General features: G+C 34.8%; 1 protein-coding gene and 1 long non-coding RNA gene across 4 annotated transcripts in view; one reads left to right on the top strand and one right to left on the bottom strand.

The window, feature by feature from the left end:
* LOC129144972 (uncharacterized) overlaps positions 1-5,392 on the bottom strand; it is a 41,512-nt gene extending 36,120 nt beyond the window's left edge. The window contains exon 1 of the long non-coding RNA XR_008549895.1: positions 5,214-5,392. This is a non-coding gene — a long non-coding RNA (uncharacterized LOC129144972). The remainder of the gene's footprint in view (positions 1-5,213) is intronic.
* The window catches only part of GLRB (glycine receptor beta), a 65,781-nt gene extending 52,466 nt beyond the window's left edge, over positions 1-13,315 (top strand). Inside the window, exons 9-11 of one of the 3 annotated variants that reach the window (XM_054690187.1) lie at positions 5,560-5,852; positions 9,708-9,731; positions 13,161-13,315. In XM_054690187.1, the coding sequence (XP_054546162.1) occupies positions 5,560-5,852; positions 9,708-9,731; positions 13,161-13,208 (365 nt within the window). In that variant the 3' untranslated portion in view covers positions 13,209-13,315. Of the gene's footprint in view, positions 1-5,559; positions 5,853-9,707; positions 10,972-13,160 lie in introns of those variants that run through there. The other 2 variants (XM_037496767.2, XM_054690186.1) reach the window with 2 other exon arrangements.
* The last annotated feature ends 9,722 nt before the right edge of the window (positions 13,316-23,037 follow it).

Raw genomic sequence — 23,037 nt, 5'->3', positions numbered from 1 at the left:
CTTTCATGCAGTGATAAGAATTGAAATGCCAGGCTTCCAGGGGTACTTTGGAGACATCCCAATTCCTGACATATCCTTGAAAGATTTTTCTCTGCAAATTCCTGTCCACTGTAGGACTTCTGAGGTCCCTGAGCTGTCACTTAGCATCCTGTAGACCTGTTGTAGGGAGCAGAAGTGCTTGATGGTTGAAAGTAATCTCTAGAGTCAATTCTGGGCTTGAATTCCAGCTCTGTGATTACTAGTTCTGACAACTTGGACAACAGGCCCACATTCTGTTGAAATGTCAACTGGGATAAAAGAATATTCAATGGAACACTTGGAGAACAGGGGAAAAAAATGAATGTCAAATCCATATTTACACTCAGAATTTAATCCTATGCCCAGTTATGTGTTACTTTATAGATTATGAAGCATTTTTATGCATTTTGATTCATTCAACAATGTTTATTGTGTACTATGCACAAAGTATTGTTCAGAAAGAAGGGAATATAGACAACGAAGTCCATAGGTAACAAAGTAATAAATAATTCATAAAATAGATTTAATATAAAAGAAAATCTTTTAGCCTCAATGAGTTTATATTCTCATACTGTTGTAGAGCAACCCCGATACAAAACGGGGTGCCTGACTGTGGGTCCTCACCCGCGTGCTTAAAAGGACTTATCAATGCTCTACTGCAGGCACACGTGAAAGGTTAATAAAAGGTTTATTTACAAGGGAAGGGGAAATGAGGAAATGTACAGCTCTGGGAGAAAAGTGGGAGACAAAGTTTTAAATGAGTCCTACCCGATCCGCCGATCAGGAATCCCAAAATGGCGCTCTCAGAGTTGGCCGCCAGCCAGGAGCGGTGAAGCCAGGAGGCGAGCGATCGCGAGCCAGAGAGCGAGCAAGGCCCACGTGTTTGGTTTTTATATCCAACTTGGCTGCCCAACTCCACCCTCAGGTCCCAGCCACCCTCCCCTTAGTGGTGATGGGATTTGTCTTTCCCAATGTCCTGATGGCTTTAGTCTGGAGTGGGGGTGGAGTCCACAAAGCCTGTATGAGATTATCTCAGGACATCCTTTCCCCCTAACAATACTCCTAGCAAATTTAATATATACTGTATAACACTAGATACAGAAATACATGAGCTCAGGAGCGGCAGCCTGATAGTCAAGAATAGTGCTGGGGCCTCCCTGATGGTGCAGGAGTTAAGATGCAGCACTATGAAGCAATCTGCAGCCATTGTAGCACAAGCTTGATCCCTGGCCAGGGAGGTGACCCACATGGCGCAGCAGACCTCTCCCGTCTCAACCGCTGCTCCCCTCAGCAGTGTATTTCAGTAGATCTGTCTGTTCTGCTCCCTACTCTGTTTCTGGTGAATCCTCTCTCACACACACATTCACCCCCTCCCGCCTGTACCCCAGTTCTTGTCAGCATAAATAAAATAAAATCTTTAAAAAAAAAAATAGTGCCAAGGAGAAGTGATGTTGGATAAGGAATTACAGGGGGTAAAGGAATGAATCTTTCTGGGTACCTAGGAGAGAGTGGGCTGGGTAGTGATCATCAAGGGCAGCAATACCAAGGCAGTAGCATATTTGAAGTATTTGGGAGGTAGGAACAAACTTTGAGCATTTTAGAAGCAACAGGAAAGTTTCATGGCTGGATCAGAATGAGAAAAGGATTAAAAGATAAGATCAGAAATATAATGATGGGAGGGTGGGTCTTGAAACTCCTCTTAACCATTCTGAAGATTCTGACCTTTATTCAGAGTGAAAGGCAATGCCCCTGGGGCATTTTGGGAATGATTTGATTTACATTTTAACAGGTTGTCTTTAGCTACTTGTTTTTAGAACAAAACTGCAAGGAGGTCAGGCTGGAAGCAAGGAATGCATTTGGATTACCCAGATGCTTGAACTAGCCAGATGAAGGAATCATAGTGTGGGCCAGGAGATAGTAGTAGTGATTCTCAAAAATGGAGAATGGATACGGCACAGATAAAAAAAAAGATGTATAGATGTGTTATATGCAGGATTTAAGAAAGTAGAATCAAGGCTGATTTCCAAGTATTTTTGGCTGAACAACCAGAAAAAAGAAATTGCCATTCACTGAGATGGAAAAGCTTCATGTAAAGGTTTGAAAAGACAGGCAGAGTAGGAGCTGGGTGTGGAACATTTCTGAAATGTCTGCTAGGTGAAGATGTAACAGACTATGACATGTAGTGGCTGCTATAAAACGTATCACTATAAAATTCTCACTGCATATTAATGAGCTGAATAATAAAAGTTCAGACAATTTTACAACACATTATTTAACAATGAACTAATTCCACTTGAAATCTATATTAAGATGATGCTTTTATGGAAATATGAGATAATATTTGTCCAGAAATATAATTGTCTTCTTATTTTAGGATAAAATAAACAAATTGATATTTTCTGTTTGAAAATGATTTCCTGACTTAATAGTATGTATGTAGTCATGTTCATATTATCTTCTTAACTTATCTCTGTTTCTTTGAAATAATGAAAATATTAATAGAACTGAGCACCATTGTTTCTAACCTAATGAGTAGAATTATAATTATCTCTCCTTTCCCTCCCCAGATGTACTAATGTCCTATCCCTCCCCCTTGCTCTGCTCCTTTTCTCAGACACCAGAGCATTTTGGCTTCATGAAGTCTTCTGCCTTTTCAACATGATCTCTGTCTGAATATTGGCTAATCTGTCCTTTTCAAATAGTTAAGTGTGCTATGCTGTGTCCTGGTTATCGGTTCTGTTTTTTGTTTTTTTAAAGATTTATTTATACAAGCACTGGGTACAGTCAGAAGCGCGAGAGGGTGAGAGAATTCACCAGAGCCAGAGCGGGGAGCAGAGCAGGCAGAAAGACCGAAGTACACTGCTGAGGGGAGCAGCGGGCGGCAGGAGAGGTCTGCGGCCATGTGGGACCCTCCTCCAGTGGCCGGGGCCAGGGATCGAACCGGCACCGCAGAGGCTGCGGGCAGCTTCACAACCCAGCGCTCAACTGCTGCGCCACCAGGGAGGCCCATATTGGTTCTTTTTTTTTGACCTTTAGCCTTCCTCAGTATTTTCATTCCAAAATCATCATCTATTCTGCAATCCTCTCTTCCCATTTTTAATGGATATTTTTTGAGTTAGTCTGTTAAGAACTTTGTCTCAATCTTTTCCTTCTTCCTTCAGTTGGTAACCAAGTCTTTTAAATGTTTTCTCCAAAATCCTTTTGCATGGATCCTATTCTTCATTTCTATATACTTTGTTTCTGCAACTACTATTTTTTCCCTTTCTCAGTCTGTTTTGTATATCCCTACCAGAGTAATGTTAAAGATTCTTTTTTTTTTTTTTAAAGATTTATTTATTTATGCATACAAGAGCTGGGGTACAGGCCAGAGTTGCCAGGGGTGAGAGGATTCACCAGAGACAGAGTGGGGAACAGGACAGGTGGATCTACTGAAATACCTGCTGAGGGGAGCAGCGGGCAAGACAGGAGAGGTCTGCTGCGCCATGTGGGTTGCTCCCTGCGGGACAGGGATTGAACTCGTGCTGCAGAGGCTGCGGATTGCTTCATAGTGCGGTGCTTAACCCCTTGTGACACCAGGGAGGCCCTACTTAAAGATTCTTTTAAGAATATAGTTTCTCTTCTACCAATTTAAAGTTTCTTAATATTATCTATCAAATAAATTAAAAAAATCCACTGGACCTCCAAGACCTTCTATAATCTGACAATATTTCCTTTCAAGGGAAGGGAAAAGAAAACCAAGTACATATTTAATCATTAGGCTAACATAACATTAATTCTCAGAGATGGTGAAATCTAAGTTGAAAACATGCACTTGGCCCCAGAAGTGAAACAGACTGGCAGAGCTGAGGCAAAACAGTTTCCTCCTTGATTTGAAGTGAAACTGCCTTGTCACCCTGTGAGCTTCTTTCTGAGCTAGTTCATTGTGGGTGATCTGTGCCAATAGGTCTTACTGCCCACCACTCTTCTGTAATATGAAGAAAGGGAGTAAGAGACAAAGGAAGGAAAATGGGAGTGTGACAAGTGGAAAGGGGAAGAGATAAATTATGACATTGTCCATTGGGATTTTACAGTTATTTCACTTAAACTGATATATAACTAGTTACATAGTTAATATTACTTAATGCAGAATTTTATTCTTTCCTTTAAAGGTTGGAACAATATTTCCCCTGAAATAAGAAGAAACATTTTCTACTTTGTCTTTTATATTAGATTTTAAAAATTTTCAACCTTATCAGAAAGTTATGTATTATATTTTTATTCTGATGTAGTTGTTTTATTGGTGTAAAATTAAGCTCTGTAGCTGCAATCTTTATAAAATAAAGCTAAAATTAAAATAAACTTGTCTAATCAGAAACCTTTATGGCTTCCTTAGAGAGATTATAGAATAGTTTTAGGCATCTCTAGTAGCTAAACCAAATCCAAATATCCATATCGTGTTATTACACCCTAGTTTTGGGGGGGGTTTGGTGTATGTGTGTGTGTGTGTGTGTGTATGGTGTCAAATGTTTATTGAGTAAGGAATGAGGGTGGAGGGTGTTTGTCAGAAGAGGGGAGATGCAGAAATAAACCAGACACTGCCCATCATGCTATTGTCATCTCATCCATGCTGACAACCCATCACTAATATGGAGCAAAAAACCAGTGCTGAGAGAGAGATGATGCTTATGTTGGTTATTTTTTTTAAAGCTAAATATTTGCAATCATCCCCAACCACAATCAAGAATCCTGACATAAAAAGTATGCGCACAATATTTTGTTCTACTCTTGGGGCTTTCAGGGGACCTAATGAATTGATCATGGACAAATATGTTACAGATCAGGGTGAGGGGTACCTCAGACCCCCAAACCTGCACGTTCTAAAATGTGTCTAAAAACAAAACTTACATTAGTGCATGAGACCTTCAATGGAAAAGAACTTTAATACAATTAGAGTGCAATAGAGAGAAAATAAAGTATATAGTTCAAAATAGTTTCCAGTTAAGCACCCAAAGTTACCCATCCCCTACAGGGTAAGTGCTCAGCCAGACAGGGTTGGCCATAGCAGGGCCACTGAAACCAGAAAGGCTGCCAAAAGCCTAAGGCACCTTTTGGTGGGAACCCACAGCACAGGAGCAGAAGGGGCCAGGCAAGTCTGGAAAGAAAAGAGCAAAATCAAGATAAAGGCTGCTCATCAGTCCCCCCATGGAGTCTCTTACACATGTCTCTGTCTCTTTCAAGTGTTTCCTTCCATGACCTCAAGTCACTGGTACAAAAACAAGGCCTAGAAGCAAGCACATCTTCTTCTCATGTCTCTCTGCTTCGTGTGTCTCCTCCAGAACTTCTTCTGTCTCTTCCTGATGCTTCAGTTTTTCATCTCTATTCAGTTCCACCCTTTTTTGGGTGAGGCAGGGAACCTGGAACCTCCCCTTTCTATGACATCACACTGTTAACATTGGAAGGAACTGGGAAGGGATTTAGGCCAAGGGTAATGGTGGTAGAACATTTCCATAGGGGAAAAAAGGGGGGGATACAAAACTTTAATTATAATTTCTGTTTCTGCAGGTATCTTCTCTGTACTCAGCTTGGCCTCGGAGTGCACAACCCTTGCCGCTGAACTTCCCAAAGTGTCTTATGTGAAGGCCCTGGATGTCTGGCTTATTGCTTGTCTTCTGTTTGGGTTTGCTTCGCTGGTGGAGTATGCTGTTGTCCAGGTGATGTTGAATAATCCCAAACGAGTTGAAGCAGAAAAGGCCAGAATTGCTAAGGCTGAGCAAGCAGATGGCAAAGGTGGCAATGCAGCTAAAAAGAATACTGTAAACGGCACAGGGACTCCTGTTCACATTAGTACTTTGCAGGTAAGAATGACATTTCCAACAAAATGATTTCCCCTATTCTTTCTACCATGTCAGGAGAGAGCTGCTTGATTTACCTTGTTTTTTCCCTGACTGCTGTCTGTCCATCTATCATCCTTATATGCACCGTGCACTGTAAACAACAAAGGTGTGGGAATGAAATGCAAATAGTATTCATGCCTGCCGATTTGAATACATTAAAAAATAAAATGTGTTGTTGGTCCATAAATGAGGTTGCTTATTTATGGAAATATGTTTTCAAAAACAGGAATTGCTTTAAATTTGGTGAAATATACAGATATTTTTTTGCTTCTGTGCATATTTTTATCATCTGCAGTTATCTTTATCATCTATAGAAGAAATTATGTTCACCATGATATCACACCTAGCTTTTTAAATCAGGAAATATTATATGAGTTGATTTTGTTTTAAATATGTGCAGACTCAAGCTAAAAAAAAAAAAAATCACAAAAAAATTTAGAGTCAAAAATAGAAGCATTAGGAAGTTTTTATATGCATCATTTTTAATTTTGACAATTTCATTATCATACTACCTCATTTTTGCTCCCAGTAATTTTCAGAAGTGACAAGTTTTTATGATGAAAGAAAATGAGACACATTTATATGAGGAATATTTAAAAAAATTATAAATTAGAGATTAGTATAACCACAATCACTTTAAGAATGTGTTAAGTATGTGTTTTATTTATAAGCAATTTTAATCCCTTTTCTTGTGATATTATGATTGTTTAAAATAGTATTTATATTATAAACTCTTTTCTACTTTAATGCACAGATATGATAATTATGTGCAAGGAGTATTAAAAGAGAAGTTATGTTTGTATAAAATCTCTGATGAATGGGAGAAGTTGGAACCAACCAATCTAATCTTATCTCTCTTTCATTTGTGTCACATCATTAAAAATTACTTCTTTCATAGAGGTTCTTTCAACCAACACACATATACACACACTTCTCTAATCATTTCAAATATAAGGATCTTCAAATACATCTCTGGAAGAGGTTGTAATTTTAAATGATTAAAAGTTTAGTATAACCGAATTGAAGATTTTACTATTAGTGACCTTTCATGTTATTACTTTAACATAGAAAAAGTATTCTTTTACTCACATGTTGATATATTTAAATAATTTATAGAAATAAATATAACAGTCTAATTTTGAATACACTGTGTGGATAAATTTCTAAAATTATCAATATTTCTGGCAGAATCTAAGAAAATATAAATAAAATAGATTAGGAATTTTGAAGTATTTGTGTGTGATTTAGATTTATAATATCATGTAACTTTGGCTACTTATTCAGTTATTCAGCTATTTACAGATACTAAAGCCATACCTAGTCATACATAAAATATGATGTGTTATAAATGCATATATAAGTAAGAAATCATACTTCCTAAGTTTATTGTAGAAGTCAGAGTACTTCTAAAAAAAAAAAAAAGAAGTCAGAGTATTTCTTTGTTCAGCAAAGTGAATTCCAAAGCACAATTTGTATATTTTATTTTTTTTTATAGATTTATTTTTATTTATTTATTTTATTTATTTATACAAGCACTGGGTACAGTCAGAAGCGCGGGAGGGTGAGAGAATTCACCAGAGTCAGAGCGGGGAGCAGAGCAGGGAGAAGGACCAAAGTACACTGCTGAGGGGAGCAGCGGGCGGCAGGAGAGGTCTGCGCGCCATGTGGGACCCTCCTCCGGTGGCCGGGGAGCAGCCAGGGATCGAACAAGCGCTGCAGAGACTGCGGGCAGCTTCGCAACCCAGCGCACAACCGCTGCGCCACCGGGGAGACCCTGTATATTTTAAATATTTGGAGTGGATGATTCTTAAGGGAGAAAGAGAGACTAGAATACCCAGAGTCCAGATTTAGAAGATTGTACTATAAGTCTGAAGATAATGCAGAGATTTAATGTGTAGGATCTTTCTTAATTTTTGTTCCAATCAAGGCAATGCTTTAGTTTTTGCAAAAGTTCACTGATAGATGTTGAGACTTACACATTCCTCAAACAACACTGGAAAAATAGAACTTTAAATGTGATCTGTCTGGAACACTCATAGGGAAGGTGTGTGAATGCGAATGTGCAAGTATTTTTGTGTGTGGTGGTGGAGCTTGGAGACAGACTGATTGCTGCAAATGGCTTTTTAAAATTTCAAATTGGGAAATCTAAGTGGAAGGACTGGAAATAAATTTTAGATGTACACGAATGATTCATATATATGAATGATTTCCCAAGATAATTTATTTTTAGTTACTACCTTTGTTCTTGCTCTCATTATTTTGATGAGTCCCTGGTTTTAATTTTTCCAGACATTTTCCTAGACAAAGAGTATGAATTGATGTGGACTAGACCCTAGACCTATGCAGACTCTATCAATAGTCACCTCATCAAGATATAATCATTCTTTTTAATTCAAATGAGCTCTCCCAATTGATAAATTATAACGGTACATTTTTGAAAATGGAGATGGAGAATCTCTTTCTTCAGATTGGTCTCCATCAGCTAAAACAATGTCCCACTGAACCAGGATACAATTATGTTTCCATTATGCTGTATTATAACAAACATTCTCTATATAGGCTAATATATTGGTAAGTCACATCTTTTTTTTTAAGAGTGTGAAATATTCAGTAGGGTGAACTTCTTACTCCTCACTCTTCATTCCTACTGTCAACATATTTTGGTGTATTTTGTATAATTATATTTGCATAAACATCTTTTTAAAAACTTCTTACCTAATTGGTAAGAAGTGCAAATATCTATGTGAGATCAATTTTATAATAAAGTCAACAAAGAATATCAGCTAAAAAAAAACACAAGTACATTTTAACTTTTTTCCGCCACTCACTGTATCTTGGTTATCTTTGCTATCCGCCTTTGAACACAGCTGTTTGGTTCTTCAGGAAAGATGCTTAAGTCTTTGTTCAAATAAATGATAGTATCCTGCTTCTGGAGAATATTTTGTTATATTAAGCATAGTTTGCTCCCAGCCAAAAATCTACTAAATGTAAATGAAATCTGCATAACTAGTCAATGTATTATATTAATTAAGCAAAAACTAGAGTAACTATAGTATGCTAACAGCATACATTGATAGGGTGTTCTATTTCACCAAAAAACTCAATAACTATGTCAGTAGTGACGATTCCAAAGTTGAATCACAGTGGAAAATTACACAGCAGAGTAAAGAATTCACCCTTCTTTGACCATACATAACATCAAGTGCTATCTTAAGCCATTAGGATTAGCCTATACTTCTATTCTTTCTGAGAGTATTTCAGTAATTATCAACTGAGTAATATCTGTAGCATATGATCTGGCTGAATGTACACAATTTTTTTTGGATTCTCTGTGTGTGCTGGTTAATTCAACTTTAGCCAACATTTTTATAGCCATCTTTTAGTTCTTATAGGTGAGTGTGGTTTAGAGAAAGTCTATTTCTTTGGAGTGACAGATCCCTCAGTCATTTACAAATCATCCTATTTGAAAATAGGATACAGCGGCAGTTGAAGGTTAGAAATACCAGAAGATTTCCTTACTCCATATATTGTAGTAATATGGTCTGTTCCATGGTTAAATATTGAACTTATATTTATTGGGCTTTGAACTGAGAACTAGCAAGCCCGGGAGCACTAAAGTGTAGGTTTTCACTTTGATGCCTTAACATAGAATAACCTATTAAAAGTTTTTTTCATGAATATAAGCAACATTTTAGAGTCTAAATGTCCAGGCAAACTAAAGGTTTAATTATCATTGGTAATAGTCAACTGATCAAATTAAATCTCAGATAAAAACAAAAATTCTAAATACACTCTGCCTTTAATTTTTATTCTCAGGTTGGTGAGACCAGATGCAAAAAGGTTTGTACTTCTAAGTCTGATCTGAGATCTAATGACTTCAGCATTGTTGGAAGTTTACCAAGAGATTTTGAATTATCAAATTATGATTGCTATGGAAAACCTATTGAAGTCAACAATGGACTTGGGAAATCCCAGGCAAAGAACAACAAGAAGCCACCCCCTGCCAAACCCGTTATTCCAACTGCAGCAAAGCGAATTGATCTTTATGCAAGAGCCTTGTTTCCCTTTTGCTTCTTGTTCTTCAATGTTATATACTGGTCTATATATTTATGATAAATCTTTTCCATTTGTATAAAATAAAATCCCATTTCATTGTGACCAAACTCATTCATAAATGCAATCTGTGAAAAATTTTTGCACTTTCATAGCATTCTATTGCATCTTGAATGCTGTTCTACTGTAATAAAATTGTGGCACCTTAATTTTGAATGGCAGCATGACCCTGTGCTCTAATAATGATGTATATATGTATAGCCAACATGTTGCTTTAGGGTTAAATGACAGATAATATATGCATAATATAAACCCAATCCGTTCTCTTCAGTTAGTGTAAATTGCAAATACTTTGGATAACTCTGGTGATTATGTGCACGCTGAAACCTGTTTTGATCACCATTCTAATGTATGTAGTATTTCAAATTTCCTTCCTGGTAATTTTCAGAGAAAGCCATCATATTCTTGTATGATTTTAGATGGTATTATCACAGATTAAGCAAAATTATATTACATATTATTTAATCTTTGTAAGTAGAAATATATCAGTTATAAATCTGTGGACTCTATGGAGAAATAAAGTTCAAAAAATTACAAATTTGTAAAATCAGCTTATTTTGAAGTGTGCCCCAGTAGCGAGGATGCCAGGTAATAAAACATAGTAAGCATTTTTGAAACAAAGGGAAACTGGATTTACATAAGTTCATCCTGGAATCTAGATTCAGATGAAAAAATAAAGAATAGATATATTAACTAAATATTTCTAATAAAAGAAATTCTATTTAATTCACTTAAAGCTTAAATATAATTTGATTTTGTTTTAAGAGTATACAACATCATTGTGCCTTAAAAAGAATCATAAATATTTAAAATTGAAAAAAGAATAGATGTGATTTCTATCATTTTTTCAACAAACCCAGAGGAAAGTACACTATTACTATAAGCAATGAGTTGGAAAAAAAATCTGTAATCATTAAAGGATTCTCAATTCCTTGTTTTCTTATGTTTACCTGTTTTTAGGTAAATTTAATTTTTTTTCTCATTTCAATATTTCTTGAATTTGTTACAAAACATTCTGAGACTAAGTAAAAAATACCTTTTTTTAATGTTAGGCCTCATATTTACATGTATTTTACTAAAAGTCTAGACTATGTACATTTACATATTTTGATTTTGTTCCAACCAGAAAATAGGCACTTACTGGTGTATTAGATGCCATTTTCCTAATAATATCACAGCCAATGTACCTTTTTTTTTCAGCCATAGCGGAAATTAGACCTATCAATAATTCACATTTTATAAACACAAGACCGAATAAGTATATTTCTGTTCATATAGAGTTTTATTGCAACTGAGAATTTGTATGGTCAAGTTAAATAATCAATGTATTTAAATATTATTTATGCAAGTGGCCATGTATAATCCAATGCTATTTTTGAAGTTTGTTAAAATATTTTCACACATTACTAAATTTAAACAAACGAGATGTGATCTGATCCTCCATGTCCTTCTGCACCCTCTAGTTACAAAAGCTTAGCCATCTGAATGGCCTTAAAATGATATTCATGAACTTAAAATGATATTCATGGCCTTAAAATGATATTCTCCTGGTAGGACCCCAAGCCAGGAGATTTTAATGGAATAGAGTAGGACTAAGATGTTTTGAACAGGACTTAAATCATTTAATTTTTTTATTTATAGTAATTTTATTTGTTTATAATCTGTTTCTTTATTCTTGTAAATTTCATTCACCTTGAGAATTTTGATTTAGATACAGAGGTTTAAGTGTGAAATGTACCAAGTGGAAGACAGGTTTCATCATATAGGAATTTATCTGTTGACAATAATGTGAATGAGTTACTTCTATAATATTGTAGCCTCTTCAATTTTAATACCCAAATATATATAAATAGCTATTGCAGGGTTAAGTTTATAGATGTATATAGCAACAAATGGAACATCAGATAATCATAACAAAAAACTACAATCAGTGTTCACTAACAGTTGCTTTAAAATTGTTATCTCAAAGATTTAGTCACATAACTCCATGGTAGTTTTGATCTGTGTACTTAAATATTATGTATTGCTAGGGGACTTGCAATATATCTACCTAAATATCAGTATCTCAAATTCAGTGTCTCCAAAATAAAAACTATCTTCTCACAAATCAATAGGTTCTCTTATTTTCTATTTCTGCTAAAGTCATTATTCTAGTCACTCATATTAAATCTTCCTTTCTAAAATTCTGTATCCTTTTATGTCCTAAGTCCAATAGAGTCTGCTTTTTTACACTTACCCCTTCCTTTCTATATCTGCTGACACTACCTTCAGTTAGGTGTGTTAAAACAGAAATTTTAGTTATTTTTATTTTCTAATACAAAATAGCATTGCAATAAGTATCTCTGTGAACATATGTGTATATTTCCAAGAGGAAAGTACCAGAAAAGGATTTGCAAAATTGAATTTTAAAACCTAGTAGGTTTTCTCTTAAAAAGCTGCTAATACAGATTTTCATGTCGACAAGCTAGTTCTCTCTTAACCTATTTTGTGACACTAACTTATTTTTTTTTTTAATTTGATTCAGACTTTTAAAAAAGTTGCAAGAATATTACAAAAATTTTCTGTGTACCATTCATCCAAGATTTCCAAACAAGGGCATCCAAAACCCTAGTAGAACGGGGCCTCCCCTGGTGGCGCAGCGGTTGAACACTGGGTTGCGAGGTTGCCGGCAGCCTCTGCAGCGCCGGCTTGTTCCCCGCCCGCCAGCGAGGGTCCCACAAAAAACAAACAACAAGAAAAAAAAAAAACCCTAGTAGGACAAAGTACCCATATAAGGAGTTAGCATTGATAAAATATAATTTAGAGGCCTTATTCTAATTTGTCAATTTTCCCACTAACACCATGTATAAACGTATATATGTATAATAATATAAATCATAAACACGTATATTTATAAATGATACATATATAATAAATAGTATATATAACTTCATTGGGGTGGTTCATTGGAGTGGTAGGTGGTTCATATCTGTCCAGTCTCACATTTTTCATTTAATTATCATGACATTAGTTTCTTTCAAAATAAAGCTGTGCCCATGGCATTCTGTTTAAAGATTATTAGTACCTTATATTGTCCAATGAACTAAGTAAAAAAAATCCTTTACTTACATAAAATTTTCTTTCACTTTAACATTTATCTTTAACTTATCTTTGCAGGAGTTATACTATCACCTCTGCTCATGTCCTACACACCAACCAAATTGATTTTGAACTTTATTTATCACATTTAGCACTGATTGGAGCACTAAATTCAGCCATGTCCCTTTCCTTTTAGGTAAGTGATTAATTTCATGTCTCACTTGTTTTAAGTGGACCAGCCTTAGAGGTTGTACCTTCAAATACACATTTTTAACTAGTATGTTCTAATTCAATATTAAATGTGTTTTAGTCACTGGTTTTATCTCTACTGAATTACATGGGTTAAAATTTTTTCCATTAGATATGCAATGTTTACATTAAGCTGCTCTAAAAACAATTCAATTTCTCATCATCTGTATTACTGAAAATTTTTATTTACATCAATAGTTGCGTGAAAAAATCTTAGGTACCAAGTCTAAGATGAGGAATAGTTCAGAATTATTTTTATAACCTTTAATAAAGGTTTTCATGATAGACTATTCTAATCTTGCTATAGAACCACAAATTTATTCTAATTATATTTTCAAATAACTGCTGTGTTTACAAATATATCAATAATTTAGCATTTACTAACAACCCCCTCTTGTTTGAAATGAAGCTAGTCAAACTTTAAAGAGGTTAGGGTCAAGTTCCTTGAAAGCATCACACACAAATGGAGTAAAAATACTTTATAGACTTTCCTATTGATTAAAATTAATGCATAGGATGAATGTCACACTCAAGTTTGGTGATACTTTCTGTATACATATACATACATGGATACACTTCATATTTCATATTTTAATACATTTTTATTCTCTCTACGTATATACCATATGCGTACAATCACACAATATATATGTGTCTTAGATGTGTGTGCTCATGCATATAAATTTTATTTTGTTCTTAATCAGCAAGAAAAAAGGGAAAATTCCTGAGTTTTGTTCTAGTTAGAATTTCTGTACTCCAAATAATAAGAGCATGTTAACTCCCACAAGTATTTTTAAATTTCTCTAATCCCATATATCATACCCAAAACAGTTCTTTCTAACCTCTCAGAGTAGAATACTAATAAAAAATTTGTAATTCAGTACACGCTTGTTGGATACTTAACATGTTAATGGTCTTGTGTTAGCCAAAAACTGTAAAGATTAATAAAACATGGGTTCCACTCTTAAATGATTATCAATAGTGTGAGAAGGAAAGATATGCTAAATATACAAATCACACATATTATTAAAAAGCTTAAGAAGAAATAACAAAATCAATCATTTGTCTAAAAGAACAGATGTCTTCAAAATAAATAAATTAATACAGCTAACTAAAGCCCATTTTACTAGAGATCATAGAATTTTGAAGCTAAACATTAACTAAAAGAAAAATAGTGAATTGTAAAGTGCAGAACATTGCAATAAAAATGTTAAAGTGCTATTTGAATTTATTTCCTAGTTAACAGTGCCGAGGAAATAATGAGCAATAAAGCAAATTTTTCTTAACTGATGATGTAATGCACTTTCCCTAATGTTTGTTTTTTAACAAAAACTCCCATCTGATCTTAATCCTTGAACTTGAAACAATTTTCAGTAAATCCCAATGTGCAGCCTCAGGCAATTGCAGTTCAATTAATATCAATTCACTGTTTGGGGACCAAAAAAGAGGCAGAAGCCTCCAAGGGCAAGCGGGAATAGCAAGCAGTCCCTCCACAGGTCCTTCACCAATTACCTCATCAAATAGGAATTTTATTAGCCAATTAACATTGCCTCTCCCTATGCCACGGATGACACATAACAGAAACCCCATTTTGTGAAATGGTAAACAAGATGAAGAGGCAAACGATTTTAGCTTTTGAAAAGCTCAGCTCAGTTTATAGTATGTTCCCATGGGATGTTCTTTTAAGTGTTTATTAGATTGGGATATGTAGCAGGAGGAGAAAGGCATTTAATACAGTAAACACCCGTTTGCTTCTCTTAGGACTACAACCTCATGCTGTAAGCTTTAAGGAAACTTCTTAGGATCTGATTGGCACACAATGGAAGAGTCAGAGATGTTGGCTTTATTAACAAACAAGCATTTTTTATAAATCTAAGAATGCTCAGGTTTGTCAACAACAGAGATGATCTTTAACATATTAACTGAGAGAATACTATATGGAAATCATTAAGAGGGAATACCTAATAAATTCTGCCTGGGACTATTATAAAGCCTCTTTCTAAACACAGCTGCACTCTTCTGGTTCATTCAAGTTGTGTACTCAAAAGGCCTTTCATTCAAAAATCACTAGTTTCTAATCAGTCCAACAGCATCTTTGAAACTTGCAGATTTCTTAATGAATAAATTTAGACACAAATAAAATGTGAAATTTCCTAATGAATATATGTGGACTATGCATTGTATTAAAATAATTTTAGAGTCACAACTAAACCAGATATAGGGAGGTATCAGATGTAGGGACGCAGGAGAAGGTTGTGGAAAGAATGGGAAATGAAGGAATAGTAGCTGGTGATGGCTCTGGGTTTGTCATTTATAAACCTGCAAACCTTGTTAAATAATCTTTTTCTCAGTTGTCTTATTTTTAAAGAGAATAAAAATAATGTTAAGAATTACTTATTCCAATGCAAGTGTCTTTCCAAGTGGTTGTAAGCAAGAACTGGGCAACAGTTTAGACAAGCGTCCCACTTATTAGTGTGAATCGTGGCAAATTAAATTTGCATCACTGAGCCTCAGTTTTCTCATTTATAAAATGTGGGTTATGGCAGCCTCCTAACATTGTTATGAGGATTTAATGTGTTGTTATATGTAAAGTTCCCGGTACAGAGCAAGGGTGAAATAAATTTTGGTTATTATCTCATTTTACCTCTTCCTATTGCTACTGCTCTACTATTTCTTGCTCTAAAGCTACTTCTAGTAATGTTTCAGTTTTTCAAAATTATTTTACTAAAATAATAGGTGTTAGGCTAAAATTGGGATAGTTATTTTGACAATAGATGCCTATTATTTATGTTTTTCAGATATCTTAGCATCCCTAATCATAGAGATAAATTTAGAATATAAAATGAAGATGGGAATAAAGCAAGAAATTGCATATTAAAATATTATTAGAATGAGCAAATGAATCTTTGGAATATTTATTAGAAGGTCCATTATTTTAAAATTAGGTCATGTGTAATACAATATAATGCCAAAATTCAGACTCCACAGATTTACAGTGTTATAGTCTGCATTTATCCTATAAAAAGAATGAATAACTGAGAATACAGAGTTTTTTAAGAATAAAGAGAAGAATTATCTAGATATATTAAACATGCTATGCAAATTGATGTCAATCTCTTATAACTCATGTATTATGGTACTATTAAAAGATAATTAATGCTTATAATAATTATCTTGGAAAATTTCATGATTTTGAAATTCTTTCTGAAACATAGAATGCTAAATTATGTTTAGTAGAATTGGAATGCTATGTGTTTTATTGTATTCTAATTCTTTGAATATTAGTAACCCAACTACTGAACATGTTTATTCCTAATTAATCAAAGTACCAATTAATCCAATTCTGTATAAATAGCAATGTGTTGCATTCTGAACTCATATTAAAAATATATGAGGTCAACCAATAAGCAATAAAATATTTAAGTCTCTTTAAAAGGCTATGTATCATATAGGATAGCCCTTGTATTTACTCACTTATTAAAGAAACATTTTTTTTTAATTCTTGACATGCCACAAATATAATGCTGGCAAGATAATAAAACTAATACAAATATGTATACACACATATATATGAATATTTGTGTGTTTAGATGTAGCTGAATATATATACACATACATATATTCATATACACATATATCTTCATCCATACTTATACATGTAATATGCACACACACACATATATATAGTATATTAATTGGTATTTAATTTGCAACTAGGACATACTATATTTTTGCCATTTTGGAAATCCTACAGAGTACTTATTTATATATGGAACAGTTTCACATTAAGGTTACATTAGGAACTCTTTGAAAGAATGCCTATTTAAAGATCAAATAAAATAAGTATGTGCTAATTGATATGAACCAGATGGCCCACAGAGAAAAATTAGTATCAACAGATTGTTCCATTTACTTAATTGTATGCTTAGTCATTGAAAAACACTCATTTTTGTGTCTACCCCAGATTCATTCTGCCCCACCTCATAAAATGAACTACCTCACCCCCCCAACCCATCATTCTGTATGTCAAGAACTACTACTTTCTACAGGCCAAATGAATATGGAAGGAAACACCCAGTTGCCTCTCTCCTCTCTCGGTTGAATTCTCTTGTATTCATACATATTTCCAGGGAGTTTGACACTTGCAGAATGCCCTGTCTTGTTGGGAGAGCCTGTCTCGGTATCTGTTCAAGAACCTTCATCCTTGATCATCGTCCAAATCTTGACTCCTCTTGTCTACTCCTTCTCCCTCTCACATGAGAATCCACCCTTAGTGGCCCCTATTTATTTTTTTCTCACTATGTATTGGACATGAGATTTGAATTAGCATTTTCTTTGCTCCCTGATAATGCTCCCAGATTATCTATGCGTCTTTGTTCCAACTGCTATAGCAAATGACCAGAGACTGGATCAACATTTATTCACAATTCTAGAAGCTGGTGGTCAGAGATCAGGGTGCCAGCATGGTTGGGTTCTTGGTGGGTGCGCTCTTCCTAATCTGCAAAAGGTGCGGCAGCCTCTGCCGCTGAACACCAGTGAACTTACTGGAAAGAGGGAGGCTTTTACTCAGACACATCAGAGTGAGTAAGACCCCCTTTTACTCACTCTGATGTGTCTGAGTGAAAGCCTCCCTCTTTCCAGTAAGTTCACTGGTGTTCAGCGGCAGAGGCTGCCGCAAAAAGGCCATCTTCTTTCAATACCCTTGCATGGCTAAAGAAGAGCTAGTTAGTTCTCTGACCTCTCTTTATAAAAGCATTAATCCCATTCATAAAGAATTATGAATATTATGTCACACAGACTCCACTTCCAAATACTATCATGTTGGGTTTATGGTTTCAACATACAAATTTGGGGAAGAAAAATATTCTCAACATGCACCATGAAAAACTCTTTCCTTTTGAAGATTCAATTATCATCCTATATTATGCATTTAAATGTATGTGTGTGAAAGTGAGACAAAGAGATTGTGAAAGACAGATATGAGTGGGAGTGGAAAAAATATTAAGAAAATATGATAATTAGCTATATCCTAACACTGAGAATTCAATTAACTTTCTGGCATATTCCATTTCAATTTTGTTTTTAATCACTTGTTCATTATGAATATATGAATGCTTTGTCTTATTTAAAAAAATAGAAATTTAAATATAAACTAGAAATAATCATTTCCTCCAATTCTGTACCTTGATCCTCTGCAGTTATACCTGGAGATAACCTTGATTTATCAGTTGGTTTGTATTTTTATTTTTCAAAAATATTTTAATTATTTTATAATATATGTTTTAAATTTTCATAAATTATATCAAACTATATGCATGGCTTACAGACTTAGTTTTTTTTGAGCGCTGCTCATACAGACACTGAGATTATTCCCTTGTATGTGTTAATCATATTTTATTTAAGAATATTAGGTTGTTGCAAATTTTTCATTATTTCAGACAATACTGAAAGAAATATTTTTGTGTGTATATCCTAAAAGTTATGTGAGAATAATTCTGGTTAGTATTTAAATAGAGGTAGAACCTCTGAGGAAATAAAATACTAATTTAAATTTTTTTTTCTATAGTAATTGTTTCAATTTATATTCCCTCCAAAGTCTGTACTAGAGAACTTAATTCCCATTTCCATTCAAGTGATATGGTCAGAATTAACATTTCCAATTTTTTCCAAGTTAAAAATGATGACTATGCATTGTTAACAATTTGCAACTATTGAAGTGATTATATTGTTTTTCTCCAATAAACTTACTATGTTGTTATTGTGTTAGCTTTTCTAACTTGAAATGATATCTGTTTCCTGGGATAAATGTTTTCTTTTGTGTTGATTTTAGCACATTCTTTTATATGTAATATAGTCTTTTAAGAATTAGGTAAAATTGCTATATCTATATTTATAAGTGAGATTCATCAGTAATATAATTTTCTGTTGTTCTTCATATACTATTAGTGCATCAATATTATACCAGTTTCATAAATTGAGTTGAGTTCCTGGGCCCAGTTCCAACATGTGTTATGGGGGCTTGTGGGTGACTTCACAAACCAGCAAGCAATTCAACTCAGTTCTTACAGTATCTGCCTGTAAGATACTGTAAGCATCAGATCCCGTGAGTTAAGGGCTGTCCCACAAGACTGCCCAGTACTGCAGATGCCAATCACAAGTAATAGATCCCCAGGTTACCTCAAAACTCTCATTTCATCCAGTTTCTTGATCAGAGCCTTGGTAACTTGTTACCCTATGGATTTTATCTTGCTTGATGTTTACTATTGAGTAGAACTCAGGCAACTCTGAAGTTCCTGTTTCCTGTTGCCAATTTTAATTGGGTCAAAGGCAGACAATTTTTCTCCCTTGTGATGACCATTCTTGCATCTCACTCACATATGATATCTACCCTAGTCATGAATGTAGATGAGACAATGAGGGTACTGAATAATCTATCCAGCCATAATTTCCAGTGTAGATTCATCCCTGCGTTGGTTTCCTTGGAATCTTGACTCACTCCCAGGTTCAACTTGGGGCTTTAATAGCACTGTCTCACCCCCCCCCCCCCAGAGTCCTACGTGACTCCTATGGAGTGACTGCACATTGAACCTCAGGCAGGGAAGCTTCAGCATGTACTCAGACAGCTTAGTCCAGAAACTTGACTTCATTTTTAACTCATTTCTTTATTCCCATATATTGGGTTCCTGGTCACTTAATATTTATCAAAGAATTCACTAAATGGCTTCAAAAATGTGATTTGTGTATTTCCTTTCAGATATTTTGCCAGTTTCTTGTGACCATCCTTAATTTTTGATATATTTTCCTCTAAAAGATCTGAGATTTCTTTAGAAAGTGGTTCACAAACATTGCATTCTGTGATTCTTTCCATACTAATATAATAAATCCTACTATCATTTTATTTTGGTTCTATAATACAAGGAATTTTAATGTTTATGAAAGCATTTTAGTGTAGTAATTTGTTTTCTGTCCCCAATTTGAAATTTGAAGAAGGCTTCTGAACATTTGGAAATATTGCAACTGAAAGTAATTTGGATAATTGGTGCCAGTTGGATTGACCAAAGGTATAATAACAAGTTGAGGATATGATTTTCCCTTACAATTATAAGGAAAACATAAGGAAGATTCTCAGTATCCATGTTGTGTTAAATTAGATGAATAAGACTAAATGCCCTCACTTCACCAGGGTGGTGAGAAACACAACTTTGTCATAGCTGGAGGGACCCTTCATTTCCCAGGGTAACAGGACAAAGGGGAAAATAAAGTAATGCCTACAAAATAGAAGAAAGGACTGTATGCTGCAGTGCATCAAATCATATTCTGAGCCCTGTAATTATTCAAGCATGGAAAGCTCTTCTTTCATGCAAGATGGAATACAGAATCCTGTGCTCGAACGTCAAGATCATGCATAGTTCTTAGGGTTCTCTAACTCTTCATATCACAAGCCACCCAGTTTGACTTCTGCAGCTCTCAGTTCTTCCAAATTTCCCCACATCATATGAAGACCAACCACAACCCCCAAAACTCTCATGAAAAATAATGAAAACCAAAGTATAGCAGCGCTATCCTTCATCCCACAGACATTTTTCAGTATTAATTTTCTACTGACTCAGACCCACACGCTTCATTTTGACAATTTAATCCAAAACCCATTATATCTGACCCCCAGGCAAATGAATCCTTCTGTCTGTACAATTCAGAGCCCAACAGGACATTTCAAAAGGGGCGAGTGCAAGAAAGAAAATAGTTTTCATTCTTTAGGATTCTTCTATAAGAGGAAGAAAAAGCCATAAATTATTTATCACTATAAATTATCTTGCCACTAATGGTACCAGGACTTCTTGTCACTAAGATACACTCTGAAATACATTCCAGTGGAAAGGAATGTTAATGGCACCTCTGAATTAGGTTTTTGTGTATAACCTGACAGAAGTATTTTTCTAAAATTAATGAATTGTAAAATGGTATAAATTTATAATGAACTTTTCAAAACTTTAGGTGGTTGGTGAGATTTATTGTAGTTTTTTTTTTTTTTTTTTTCATATTTCAATAGTAGCTTTGATTCCTGGGTGAAATACAGTGTACTCTAACCAGAATCTTTGCTTTAATATCAACATGTGAAAAACATTTTTTGGTTGAAACTTTAATATAGTCACCCATATATGATATAGAATGGTAAAAATCTGTCTTTTCTAGTAGGTCAGTAATACTGAGGTAGAAAAAACAAGCCCTCACACAAAAAGCACAACAGGAGAAAACAAAAATCTTGTCTTTTTTGTTGTGATAATAAAATTTTGTTTATTTTAAAATAGCTACCCAACCGTGATATATTTTAGTGCAGTTATATAAAAAAATACCTAATTACTGTTGCCAAAAGGAGAATGCTGAACAAGGTTGTTTTGGGGCTAAAATTCCTTTATGGAACTCATTAGCAGTATCAGACACAAAAATATTTATGGTGTTATAAAACTGCTGACAAGAGAGGGAGTGTTCAGTACAGTTAAGGGTTATTTAGGCCTCAAACTACTCTCACGGCCATGTACTTCTTGTAAGTTGCATATGCAGTAGCAAAACATGTTTTTCCAAATGAGTTTGTAGTGTTCCCAGAGTTTATACAATGTTCAATGAACAATCTTTGAAATGAGTAGGACGTGATACTCATAGCTAATTATATCTAACGATCAAGTCAGTTTAAGATTAGAGAAAACATGTTTTTGGGCACAAAGTCATAGAATTTCTCCCTTATTAGAATTAGTCTTATTTCCCCCCATATATATCTACTCTAGTGGATGTGCTTGTCTCCCTGCTTCCTTCCTCCCAATTATTTACAGTATCCACACATTCAGTTAGCTCCTTCGTGGTAGGACTCAGATCCAAACTCTGTCTTTCTTCTCCCTGGACATGTGCAATTGGCCATTTGACCCAAGTTAGCCAGTTCATATAAACTTTAGGACTTATTGCTGGAATGCTGCACTCAAAAAGTGCTTTCTTTCCAGCGGGAGAATACAGCAATTGCTTTAACCTTAAGAATCCACCTCAACTTTATTTTATTTTATTTTTTTTCTAATGGGTGTAGCTATTTTTTTTTTTTTAAGATTTATATATTTATACAAGCTCTGGGTACAGTCAGAGGCGCAGGAAGGTGAGAGAATTCACCAGAGCCAGAGCGGGAAGCAGAACAGGCAGAAGGATCAAAGTACACTGCTGAGGGGAGCAGCAGGCGGCAGGAGAGGTCTGCACGCCATATGGGACCCTCCTCCGGTGGCCGGGGAGCAGCCAGGGATCCAAACGGCACTGCAGAGGCTGCGGGCAGCTTCGCAACCCAGCGCTCAACCGCTGCGCCACCGGGGAGGCCCCCAGCTCAACTTTAAATGTAGGTGAAAGGAAAATCAGTGACTGCATCAACCAAATTCTGCAATAACTCTGGAAAGATAGTTCTATGTGTCAATAAAACAACCTCAATTTTAAAGCAGTCAAAATCAGTATTTTTTGTTGTTATTATTTGTATAAAACTTCATGGACTTAGCAACCAATTTACTCATTTTAGAAAGGAAAACTTTTGTTCCTTCCTGCCTCATTCAGATATAATGACTTAAAAATATTACCATTATATTATAATTGATTCTATTTTTCTTTAGTCATTGGTATCCAATTGTTATATAATGTTTTTCTCACTTCATAAAACAAATATAAAATGTATAACAGTTAT

Source organism: Talpa occidentalis, unplaced genomic scaffold, assembly GCF_014898055.3.
Source record: "Talpa occidentalis isolate TD23 unplaced genomic scaffold, MPIMG_talOcc4v2.1 talOcc4.8, whole genome shotgun sequence".
NCBI classification, from domain to species: Eukaryota; Metazoa; Chordata; class Mammalia; order Eulipotyphla; family Talpidae; genus Talpa; species Talpa occidentalis.
Note: the sequence above shows the minus strand (reverse complement) of the source record. Positions and strands in the feature narration are given on the sequence as shown.